This window comes from Chiloscyllium plagiosum, chromosome 8 (genome assembly GCF_004010195.1).
Source record: "Chiloscyllium plagiosum isolate BGI_BamShark_2017 chromosome 8, ASM401019v2, whole genome shotgun sequence".
Classification (NCBI taxonomy): domain Eukaryota; kingdom Metazoa; phylum Chordata; class Chondrichthyes; order Orectolobiformes; family Hemiscylliidae; genus Chiloscyllium; species Chiloscyllium plagiosum.
Genome location: NC_057717.1, coordinates 89753938 through 89766673, shown reverse-complemented (window position 1 = coordinate 89766673; position 12736 = coordinate 89753938). Strand labels below are relative to the sequence as shown.

General features: G+C 42.6%; 1 protein-coding gene across 4 annotated transcripts in view; it reads left to right on the top strand.

The window, feature by feature from the left end:
- Positions 1-12736, top strand: part of LOC122552173 (cAMP-dependent protein kinase catalytic subunit alpha-like) — a 213375-nt gene that overhangs the window by 72765 nt on the left and 127874 nt on the right. The window contains exon 1 of one of the 4 annotated variants that reach the window (XM_043694715.1): positions 6165-6323. The exons of the other annotated variants lie outside the window; for them this stretch is intronic. Coding sequence (XP_043550650.1) covers positions 6293-6323 — 31 coding nt within the window. The 5' untranslated portion in view covers positions 6165-6292. Of the gene's footprint in view, positions 1-6164; positions 6324-12736 lie in introns of those variants that run through there. 4 annotated transcript variants of the gene reach the window in all.

Sequence of the window (12736 nt, the reverse complement as noted above, 5' to 3'; positions counted from 1 at the left end):
AGTTCTTATGAGCAGCCTACATCTGTTGGTCTTTTGGCAGTTCTGCCCCCAGCTGTTCAATATTTTTTCTGGTTTCATGCCCCCAAAACATCGGATGGTTTAACTGGTTTTAATATTGTCCAAATACCAAATTCAAACTTGATTGGAGTTTGGTATCTTGTGGCATAATTTAAATTGATTGGCCAAATTTGAATTTTGTTTTCTCAGAGCAACCCAGCCAGTGGTGGCTGTTCTGACCAAGCGTTACATTGTTACCTTGTTCTGGACTCTCTGTGCCTTGCTAGCTTTCAACCCCTCACACTTTCATTACAATGTCCATCCCTGAGCCACATCTCTGTAATTGCTCTGATATTCCAGTCCCATATTCCCAACCATGTCCTGAGTTCATCTGCCTTACCTGTTAAGCCTCTTGCATTGAAATAAATGCACACCAATTTATCAGTCCTATCTTGTTCTCTGCTTTGTTCCTGTCAGCCCTGACTGTTTGCCTTGTTTCTTTTTCCAACTGCACCAGATCTATTTCCTTACTATCTCCCTGGGTCCCACCCCTCCACCTTACTAGTTTAAATCCTCCTGAGCAGCTTATCAGTATGTTAGTCCCCTTCCAATTCAGGTGCAATCGAATCTTCTTATACAGGTCACTTCTACCCCAGACGAGATTCAAAAGATCCAAAAATGTGAACACTTGTCCTCTACACAAACGCCTCAGCCATGCATTCATCTGCTGTATCCTCCTATTCCTGCCCATACTAGTTCGTGGAAGCAGGAGTAATCCAGATATTACTATCTTCAGGGACCTCCTTTTTAAATGCCTGCCTATCCTGCTATATTCTCTCCTCAGAATAAGAAAACAATGTGTACAACGACCTCCTGCTGGTCCCTCTCCCCTTTGAGAATATTCTGCACCCTCTCCAAGATATGAGGGAGACGACACATCATTCTGATTTCTCGCTGTCAGCTGCTGAAACATCTGTCTATGCCTCTGATTAAAGAGTCTCCTGTCACAATCAATCACTTGGAACCTGAAGTACTGCTTGTTACATTAGAGCCCGTCTCGGTCCCAGAACCTGGCTGTCCGCGCTACATTCCCCTGAGAGTCCATCACCCTCTACATTTGCCAAAACTACATTCTTGTTTGAGATGGGCATAGCCACAGGATACTCCTGCATGACCTGCCTCCCTCTCCTACCTTTCCTGGAGATAACCCATCCACCTGTCTGTATCTGCAGTTTCTCTCCCTTCCTATAACTGCCATCCATTAGATCCCCTAGCTTCTGTAAATTCCTGATTGCTTCTAACTGCAGCTCCAACCGATCCATGTGATCCGATAGGATTCTCAGTCAAATACATTTCGTGCAGATATAATCATTAGTAACATGGAAACTCTCCCTAATCTCCCACATCTGACAGGAAGAGCACATCTCTTTACTAAAGGCCATATTTGCATCTTAATCTACATACCCAGAAAATAGCACAGTCTTACTACTCGAAAAAACACTGCTATGGGCTAACTTAGTACCCATGGTTTATATTTTCGAATTTAATCAAGAGACAGATCTCAATAAAACATGCAATCATAAAATAACCCACTCCACTAATTGTAGAATTACAAACAAATGAATAGTAAGGCTACACTTAAAAGCTATTTACTTAGCTGCTCCCCTGCAGTGAGCTCTCCCACACTAGTTTCTACAAGGTCTGTATTGCAGAAAATACAGAGGCAGATCATTGAGGGTGATTTGACGGTTTGAATCAGACGTTGGCTAGCTGAAAGAAGACAAAGGATAGTAGTTGATGGGAAATATTCATCCTGGAGTTCATGTACTAGTTGTGTACCACAAGGATCTATTTTGGGCTACTGCTGTTTGTCATTTTTATAAATGAACTGGTTGAGGGTGTAGAAGGATGGGTTAGTAAGTTTGCGGATGACACTAAGGTTGGTGGAGTTGTGGATAGTGCCGAAAGATGTTGCAAGTTACAGAGGGACATAAGTAAGCTGCAGAGCTGAGCTGAGAGGTGGCAAATGGAGTTTAATGTGGAAAAGTGTGAGGTGATTCACTTGGAAGGAGCGACAAGAATACAGAATACAGGGGAAGATCCTTGATAGTGTGGATGAGCAGAGAGATCTGTGTCCATGTACATAAATCCCAGAAAGTTGCCACCCAGGTTAATAGGGTTGTTAAGAAGGCACATGGTGTGTTAGCTTTTATTGGTAGAGGGATTGAGTTTCAGAGTCATGAGGTCATGTTGCAGCTGTACAAAACTCTGGTGTGGCCACACTTGGACTGTTGTGTACAATCGCATTATAGGAAGGATGTGGAAGCATTGGAAAAGGTTCAGAGGAGATTTACTAGGATGTTGCCTGGTATGGAGGCAAGTTCTTATGAAGAAAAGCTGAGGGACTTGAGGTTGTTTTCATTAGAGAGAAGAAGGTTGAGAGGTGACTTAATTGAGACATATAAGACAATCAGAGGATTTGATAGGGTGGACAGTGAGAGCCTTTTTCCTCAGATGGTGATGGCTAGCACAAAGGGACATAGCTTTAAGTTGAGGGGTGATAGATATAGGGCAAATGTCAGAGGTAGTTTCTTCACTCAGTAGTAGGGGTGTAGAATGCACTGCCTGCAACAGTAGGAGACTTGTCAACTTTAAGAGCATTTAAATGGTCATTGCATAAACATATGGATGAAAATGGAATGCTGTGGGTTAGATGGGCTTCAGATTGGTTTCACAGGTTGGCTCAACATTGAGGTACTGCGCTGTAATGTTCTATGTTCTGTGTTAAGGTCAGCTGTGAATTTCACCATTTATTCATTTTTCTAAGATGCACTCCGATGTTCAGAAATATTTGAACTTAAACTGCAAAAGCAGTGGCTGTGCAGGTTTACAGCTAGGTCAGACAGCAGCGTGCACAAAGCAAACGTAGCCTGTGCGGTTTTTTCATCCTCTTTTACAGCTGCACTGATATATTAGCTCCCATGGCTCCTAGGATTTCTGTAGAACCCTCACCTCAATACTTTAACCACCTATTAACTGAGGACCACCTCAGGATTTTCAGAGTTTTCTTTGTGGATGTTTCACTGGAGTCGAGTTGGCCGGAGCGGTGTCAGCAGTGACTCCCGGCTTCATAGGCCGGGTGTGTGAAATCCTGGCATGGTGGCGGAGTGCCGGCTGCGGCAGTGGCAGAGCGGGAACTCTTGTTTGCAGTAGGCTGGAAGCCTGAAATGTTTTGTCGGTGGTGGGTCATTGACTGCAGCAATGTTGGTGCTCGGAGAGGGAACCTTGCAGAAGTCCTGCAGTCGTGTTTGGGACCCTGACCGATGAACGTGAACTCTGTTTAAGTTTTTTTCTTTTTATTCTTTTGCATCTCAAATTGGTGCCAGACTGTGATGATGGAACACTGTATCTCCCTAGATGTGTGTGACAATAAATCATTCATTCCTTCGTTTGTTCATTCATTCAGAGTCATTCAATTGTTCATGCTTTCTCACTGAATTCTAAGCTGTGTGGACTGAGTGTAGATCAGTTACCATTTCTGCAGTACAGCTTAACAGTTTATTTCTGTATGGAACTTGCTTCTGTCTTCTCGAACGAACTCACCCTGAAACCCCTCTTCAATGATCTCTGAACTGTTATCAGTGATATATTAAGAACCTTACAAGTCCCACCCACCTAAGCAATGTTGAATTTAATATTTTGGAACAGTCCTATTAAGCATACCCTAGGAAGTGTCTTTTCCTTGAATGTTATAATGTTTGCCGACTGTAGAAGGAATGCATCACAGATAATTGGATCAAGAAATCTAGATTGACTAGAGATGATTAATAAATATAATTGGCATGTATTAGAATTTGTCATGGCTGCCTGGTGAAATTAGATTGAACCTGGAATTAATATTTGAAATAGTTGCATGAGTTTCGAACAGTTGTTGTGGGTTACTTCAATTTATTAATGGTAACCCCAAAGGGTTACAAAGAAATTAAAAACATCTTTTTTTTTAGTTCACTCATGGATGCCATTGGTTGGCTAACATTTATTGCCTGCCCATCGTTGTCCTTAAGAAGAAGATGGTGAGCTGCCGGCTTGAACCATTGCAGTCCATGTTTTGTAGGTAGACCCATCTATGTCCTTAGATGGAGTATTCCAGGATTTTGATCCAAAGAAGGAATAGTGATATACTTCCAAGTCAGGATTGTGAGTGACTTGGGGGAGAACTTGCAGGTAATGATGTTCCCATGTATCTGCTGCCCTTGTCCTTCTGGATGAAAGTGGTTGCGGGTTTAGAACGTATTCTCCAATGATCTTTCATGAACCTCTGCAGAGCATCTTGTAGATTGTACGCACTACTGCTACTGAGCATTGGCGCTGGAAGGTATGGATGCTCAGGGATGTGATGCCAATCAAATGGGCTGCTTTGTTCTGAATTGTGTCAGGCTTCTTGAGTTTTTCAGGAGCTACACTCATCCAGGCAAATGGGGAATATTCCATCACACTCCTGACTTGTGCCTTGGAGATAGTGGACAGGCTTTGGGGAGTCAAGAGCTGAGTCACTGCAGGGGATTTCTGGCTACAAAAGCAGGTTAGAGGCTAATGTATTAATGTAGTGAATCCTGTTCTGTTTCTGGGCAATAGTAACCCTCAAGATTTTGATAGTGGGGGATTCGATGTTGGTAAAGCCATTGAGTGTCAAGGGACAGTGACTATATTGTCTCCCTTATTGGAAATGATCATTGCTAGGCATTTGTGTGACATGAATATTACTTGCCTTGCTTGGATATTATCCAGATTTTGTTGCATGTGAGCATGGACTTCAGTATCTGAGGACTCACTGAACATTATGGAATCATCAGTGAACATCTCCTAATGATATGGGAAGTCATTCAAGAAGCAGAAGATGATGATTGGGCTGAGGACACTATGCTGAGGAACTCCTTTGGTTGTAGAGTCATAGAGAGGTACAGCGCAGAAACAGACCCTTTGGTCCAACACATCCATCTAGAGCTGCAATGACTGACTTCAACAGTCACAGCCATTTTGCTATGTTCCAGGTATGACAACAATCAGCAAAGAGTTTTCCTGCTGATAACCAATGATTCCAGGCTTTGGTACTATTGCTGGAATATTGTCAGAGCTGAATATTGGCATCTGAGATGCTGGGGTCTACTGGAGGTGACCAAGATATATCATTCACTTGGCACTTCATGTTGAAGGTTGTTCCAAGTACTTATGCCTTATTGTTGCATTAATGTGTTGGGCTCTTCTATCATTGAGGAAAGTGATATTTATGGAGCTAACCCCTCCAGTGAATTGTTTAATTGTCCATCACCATTCGTGATTTTATATAGCATGATTATAGAACATAGATCTGGTCCGTTGATTGTGGGATTGCTTAGCTCTGTCTACCACTTACTGTTTATGCCATTTGGTGTGTGAGTAGTCCTGTTTGGTAGCTTCACCAGCTTGAGACCTAATTTTTAGGAATTCTGCTGTTATTGATGACCCACAACACCTCGTGGATGTCTTGTTTTGAGTTGCTGGATCTGTTCAAATTCTTACCCATTTAACACAGTGCCACACAACATGATGGAAGGTTGTTGTGGTTCTGTTCGCTGAGCTGGGAATTTGTATTGCAGACGTTTTGTCCCCTGTCTAGGTGACATCCTCAGTGCTTGGGAGCCTCCTGTGAAGCGCTTCTAGAAGGTTTGTAGCTCAGGTACTTGTTGTTGTGGTTCTCTTCACCGAGCTGGGAATTTGTATTGCAGACGTTTTGTCCCCTGTCTAGGTGACATCCTCAGTGCTTGGGAGCTTCACAGGAGGCTCCCAAGCACTGAGGATATCACCTAGACAGGGGACGAAATGTCTGCAACACAAATTCCCAGTTCGGTGAACAGAACCACAACAACGAGCACCCGAGCTACAAATCTTCTCACAAACTTTGAATGATGGAGGGTATTCTCAGTGATTGAGATATGTATCAAAAATGGGAAACAAGCCTGTATCCCAAGTGAGTCATGATGTGCAGCAATGAGCGATGCAAAGACTATTATGATTGAAAACATCTGGTAGGACAGACCACATCATGATTGGGAAAGGGTGGAGTCCAAACTCTACTTTAGGAAGGTGGAATTTGAGGAGGTGAAGAGGAAACTAAGAAAGCAAAACAGTGACTCGTTGGAAAGGAGGTGTTCAAGTGATAGAATGCATTGCTGACATTACCCAGCACCCATATTCTTTTGAGAAAGAAGCAAGTGCAACGGAAGAAAAAGGAACCATTGTCAGTAGAAGGTGAAATATGTGGAAGACATGGCAAATAAGGAGTACCAGTAAGTTTACAGATGCTTTAAAGGATTGACGTAATACGGGAAAGTATGGTTGGTGAAGGGGCTGATGTAAAATTGAATTAATTACAATTGCATGGCAACAGGAAGCATAATCTGAAAGGCTTTAGAAATGCATGCAGAACAATCAGGCAGTTAAGATAGCAGTTAGGTCCTTTAAGATATCAAGGTTGAGATTTCAAACGAATATTGTTACTTTTTACATTGATTTTGTGGTGGTGAACTTTTTTTTATGGGATGTTGCTAGCAATTGATCCCAGTGAACCCACTAAATGAGTTAAGGAAGCTGCCAGGTGACTTGTGGCATCTGAGAAAGTACTCCCCAAGACAAAAGCAAAATAGTTACAGCCAATAGGGGAATCGGAGTTTATTTTCCAATGGAGTAGTAATAGTTCTAGGTGAGAATGAGAAAATATTAAGGAGGAAGGGATGTTAATGTGCAAACAGATGTTAAAAGAGGGAGGAACTTTTGACCATGAAGCTTATGGGTGATACAAATACATGCGATTACTATAAATTGAGACTAAATCAACATATTTGAATTAGTGATTTGTACTATTTTCAACAGGTTTACTCAAATAGCAAATGCCATTTAATATGGGCAAATGCAGCACCAGCGCTTGACATCAGGAGATTTCAAATTCATTTATAGTATACAAATGTTGAAAATGTGTTGCTGGAAAAGCGCAGCAGGTCAGGCAGCATCCAAGGAGCAGGAGAATCAACGTTTCGGGCATGAGCCCTTGTCAAAATGTACTTAGTCTTCATTTGGCTTTGGGATTTCCATACTTGGAATATTCTGTCCAGTTCTCATTGTATCTCACAATAAAATATATTATGGTTTAGTAAATAGATGTAAAGAATGAACAGGATGAGAGCAAATATTACATTTTGAGAGCACGCTACAAAAGTAAGAATTTATTTTACTTTGGAGAACTCTTACTTACAGACAACATGATTTGAGGTTTTTTAAAAGTGTTGAAGGGATAGATATAGTCCTGTGAGACCCATTTTAATATCATCTTTAGCAAGCCTTTGGAGAGGAGTATTACTTGGAGGTAATACTGACAAATGTAATTATTTATAAATTAGAAGATAACAATCACAGCCTAACAACATCTGAGAGAGGCAATAATGAAATAAATATGTCAGCTAGCAAGAGGGAAGTGAACATACTCAAATTTGAGTTCTTTATGTAAACTACTTGGAAGGCATGGGGAATGTGTAGTATGGATGATACATATTTTGATTTCACTTTTTTAATGCATTGTTACCTGCGATAGTTAGGGTTAGGCCAGTAGTCCCACATGGCTGATAAAAACACTGTTGTTTGCTTCTCATGTGCCCTGAAACTGGCTGAGTCAGGTGAACTAAGCTGTTGAGGCAAGGAAGGGGGTAAATGAGTTGCCTCAGGTTTCACCTTTTATGTATTTCTGAGGACTTCACCTGACGATGGAGCAGTGCTCTGCAAGTTTGTGATTTTAAATAAAACTGTTGAACTTTAACCTGGTCTTGCTTAACTTCTGACTTTGTCCAACCCAGTCAAGCACTGTCACCTCTACATCATAGGTATTTCCTGTTCATAATTTCTACTAATCACCATATTGCACCTGAGACATTCTGGTAGTGGAGAGGATGCAATGCTGCTAGTTAAATCGATCCTTTGAAAGGCATACACCTTACTGAAGAAAGCCTCAGTAGGCTTATGTAGATATGAGAGATGCTGATGCTGGAGATCAGAGTCGAAAAATGTGGTGCTGGAAAAGCTCAGCAGGTCAGGCAGCATCCAAGGAGCTTGAGAGTCGACATTTTCGATATTAGCCCTTCATCAGGAATGTGGTGGGCGGAAGGGTGGAAAAGAGATTCTAAGAGGTAAATAGGAGGTTGGGAGTGGGCCAGAAGGGAAGTTAACTGGGAAGGCGATAGGCAGATGCAGGTGGGGGTGATTGTGATAGGTCAGTGGGGAGGGTGGAGTGGATAGGTGGGAAGGAAAATGGACAAGTAGGACAGTTCAACAGAGTTGTGTCAAGTTGGAGGGTTGGATCTGGAATAAGGTTGTGGAAGAAGAGATTTGAAAACTAGTGAAGTTGATGTTGATGCCATGTGGTTGAAGGGTCCCAAGGTGGAAGTAGAGGCGTTCTTTCTCCAGTCTTCGGGTGGCTTGGATTTGGCAGTGGAGGAGGCCCAAGGCTTGCATTTCCTTGGTGGAGTGACGGGGAACTGAAGTGGTCGGCCGCAGGGCAGTGGATTGATATACACATAAGTAGATAAGTTTGTTTGATACTTTCACAACAAGGTGACATAAAACTTAAGCTAATAAAAGAGGTCAACAGATGAAATAAATTTGCACAGGCAGTGTTGAATATCATAATAGCAAACCACTTATGACAAACTCCTTCAATGACAGGTAATGTCAACAGTTTCAAATGGACCTTGATAGATGACCTGGAGAAAAGACAGGAGAAATACGGTCATGTATGGCACCTTTGTTGAACTTGGAAGTGGCCAGATATGCTGCAATGATCTATTCCTGTACAGCTGTAGAGATATAAAGAAGTTACGGCACAGGAGGGCAGTCAGCCCATCATGCTTTTCTATGTGCTAGCCAAGTGGAGTTATCAAGTTTTCAAATCTTAGTTTATGTTTTATTCACCATCTTGATTCTCAGCCAGTTCCATTTTAAGTATAGGCCTCAATAGCCAATTATGGTAAAGCACAATTTCCTCATTCTATTAACCTTCCATGTATGGAAATACATTTTTCATTACTTCTTCCATTCCATGAATGATAACTCTGAGTCCATGCCTTATGCTGCCAATCAGATTTGTTGTAAAATGATACTTTGAAGAAACTTTAGATATTTTGTTACATCAAAGGTATTAAATAAATCTGTCAGTAAAATAAACCAAAGAACTATGGATATTAGAAATCTGAAACAAAAACAGGAATTGCTGGAGAAACTCAGGTCTGTCAGCATCTGTGGAGAAAAAGCAGAGTTAATATTTTGAGTTCATTGGCCCCTTTGTAGAATTCATGTGTTTAAAGATCTTTGAACTCGAAATGTTAACTCTGCTTTCTCCCCACAGATGCTGCCATGACCTGTTGAGTTTCCCCAGGAATTTCTATTTCTTGTTCTAAATAAATGTGTTGGAATTGTCAACAAGCGAAAACAAGCTTGCAGTATTTAATTTAAAATCCCTCAGTTTTGAAACCCCTTTAGATTTTTTCCTAATCCTGAAAATGTCTTAGTACTTCTGAGTCTTTTAATCCCCTGAGTTAATCCTCAGTCTTCTCTTCCCTTTGCTCAGTTACCTTTGGTAGAGGTACTATATCTTTCTCATCATCGGGTTTGAATTTTTTCAAAAATGTTTCAATTCACATTTTTTCCATTTGGAACTGCATTTGGCCTCTGAAGACTTGCCTACATGCTATTGAAGTCGCTTGAGTTTTTCCTCACCATTTTTCATGCTCCCAGATTTGTTGTCCAAATGCTCCAGTGCGGTTCCTGTTGGGCCTGTATCAAATTACTTGAATAAATGATCATACCTACTTTATGTAATATAAGCAGAAACTGTGTGTGAGAGGGCACACTATGTTGCTTTTTAGTTCAAGCAATGTTAATTTCTAGCAAGCTTTTTATTTGACGAAGTCTTCAAATTCAAAATCTCTGGACTGTTAGCAAAACACAGCACAACTCCTCTAGCAATTGCACAAATAATCATCATGTTGTCTTTTTCTCCCTCGATCTTTGCTCAATCTCTCTGATTTGTTGGTGTCCCCTTGTAGTCTCTGAGAGATTTAGATGTCTAAAACTGTGGCAGACTGTCCAAGACTTAATTCCATCAGCTAGTGCATACATTTTATTCACTAACTTTTTCAAGCAGAGGGTGCTGTGTGCATGGAAGGAGCTGCCAGAGGAAATGGTGAAGGCTGGTACAATTGCAGCATTTAAAAGGCATCTGGATGGGAATATGAATAGGAAGAGTTTAGAGGGATATGAGCCTAATGCTAGCAAATGGAACTAGATTAGATTAGGATATCTGGTCGGAATGGACGAGTTGGACTGAAGGGTCTGGTTCTGTGCTGTACATCTCTATGACTCTATGACTTGCTAATAATGGTAGTAAAACACTGGCCAGGTAGAAAATCCAATTAGTTCCCTAATGGTGAATTTAGGTTAAAATTAACTCTATTATTAGAAATATGACCAGAATTTAGCAATTGAGCCCTCTGTCAAATTGAAGTGAACGAGTAGCTTTTGATTATCCTCAAAAGAAAAGGAAGAATAGGTTGATAATTTTTGAGGAGTCGTCAGGTAACAGGAGGCTTGTTTGTAACGTAAACATTGGCGTAAAGTTGGATAAACCCCAGGGTCTGATGGGTGTACCCTAGAACTTTGTCGGAAGCTAGGGAAGTGATTGCTGGGCCCCTTGCTGAGATATTTGAATCATCAGTAGTCACAGGTGAAGTGCTGGAAGACTGGGGGTTGGCTAACATGGTGTCACTATTTAAGAAAGCTGGTAAGGAAAAGCTGGGAACTATGGACCAGTGAGCCTGACAACAGTGCTGGGCAAGTTGTTGGAGGGAATCCTGAGGGGCAGAATGTACATGTATTTGCAGAGGTAAGGAGTGATTAGGGATAGTCAACATGGCTTTGTGTATGGGAAATCATGTCTCACTAACTTGATGGAGTTTTTTGAAGAATTAGTGAATAGGATTGATGAGGGCAGATCCATATGGACTTCAATAAGGCATGATCCATATGGACTTCGATAAGGCATTGGTCAAGATTCCTCATGATAGACTGGTTAGCAAGGTTAGATCACACGGTATTCAGGGAGAACTAACCATTTGGATACAGAACTGGCTCGAAGGTCGAAGACAGAGGATGGTGGAGGGTTGCTTTTCAGACTGGAGGTCTGTGACCAGTGGTGTGCCACATGAATTGGTGCTGGGTCCACTGCTTTTCGTCATTTATATAAATGATTTGGACATGAACATAGGTATAGTTACTAAGTTTGCAGATGACACCAAAATTGGTGGTGTAAAAGGTTACCTTGGAGTACAACAGGATCTTGATCAGGTGGGCCAATGGACCGAGGAGCGGCAGTGTGAAACAGGCCCTTCGACCCAACCAGTCCACACTGACCCTCCGACGAGTAACCCACCCAGACCCATTTCCCTCTGACTAATGCACCTAACACATTGGGGCAATTTAGCACGGCCAATTCACCTGACCCACACATCTTTGTACCATGGGAGGAAACCGGAGCGCTCGGAGGAAACCCACGCAGACAAAGGGAGAATGTACAAACACCACGCAGACGGTCGCCCGAGGCTGGAATCGAACCTGGGACCCTGGTGCTGTGAGGCAACAGTGCTAACCACTAAGCCATCGTGCCACCCCATAACCACTGTGCCGCCCCACATTAATTTAGATAAATGTGAAGTGCTGCATTTTGAAAATCCAAATCAGGGCAGGACTTATACATTTAATGGTAAGGTCCTGGGGAATGTTGCTGAACAAAGAGACCTTGGAGTGCAGGTTCATTGTTCCTTGAAAGTAGAGTTGCAGGTAGATGGGATAGTGAAGATGATGTTTGGTATGCTTTCCTTTATTGGTCAAAGCATTGAGTACAGGAGTTGGGAGGTCATGCTGCAGCTGTGCAGGACTTTTGGAATATTGTGTATAATTCTGGTCGGAGGTTGAACAGTTCATCCACTTTACTAACACCTTCCACCTCAACCTCAAATTAACTTGGACCATCTCAGACTCCTCCCTCCCCTTCCTAGACCTCTCCATTTCTAACTCGGGTGACCGAATCAACACGGACATATAGTATAAACCGACCGACTCCCACAGCTACCTAGACTACACCTCTTCCCACCCTGCCCCCTGTAAGAACCCCATCCCATATTCCCAATCCCTTCGATTCCGTCGCATCTGCTCCCAGGAGGACCAGATCCAATATCGAACAACCCAGATGGCCTCTTTCTTCAAAGACTGTAATTCCCCCCCAGACGTGGTCGACGATGCTCTCCACCGCATCTCATCCACTTCCCGCTCCTCCGCCCTTGAGTCCCGCCCCTCCAGCCGCCACCAGGACAGAACCCCACTGGTCCTCACCTACCACCCCACCAACCTCCATATACCTCGTATCATCTGTCCTCATTTCCGCCACCTCCAAACGGACCCCACCACCAGCGATATATTTCCCTCCCATCCCCTATCAGTGTTCCAAAAAGACCACTCCCTCCGTGACTCCCTCATCAGGTCCACACCCCCCACCAACCCAACTCCACTCCAGGCACCTTCCCCACAACCACAAGAAATGCAAAACTTGTGCCCACACCTCCCCCCTCACTTTCCTCCAAGGCCCCAAGGGATCCTTCCATAT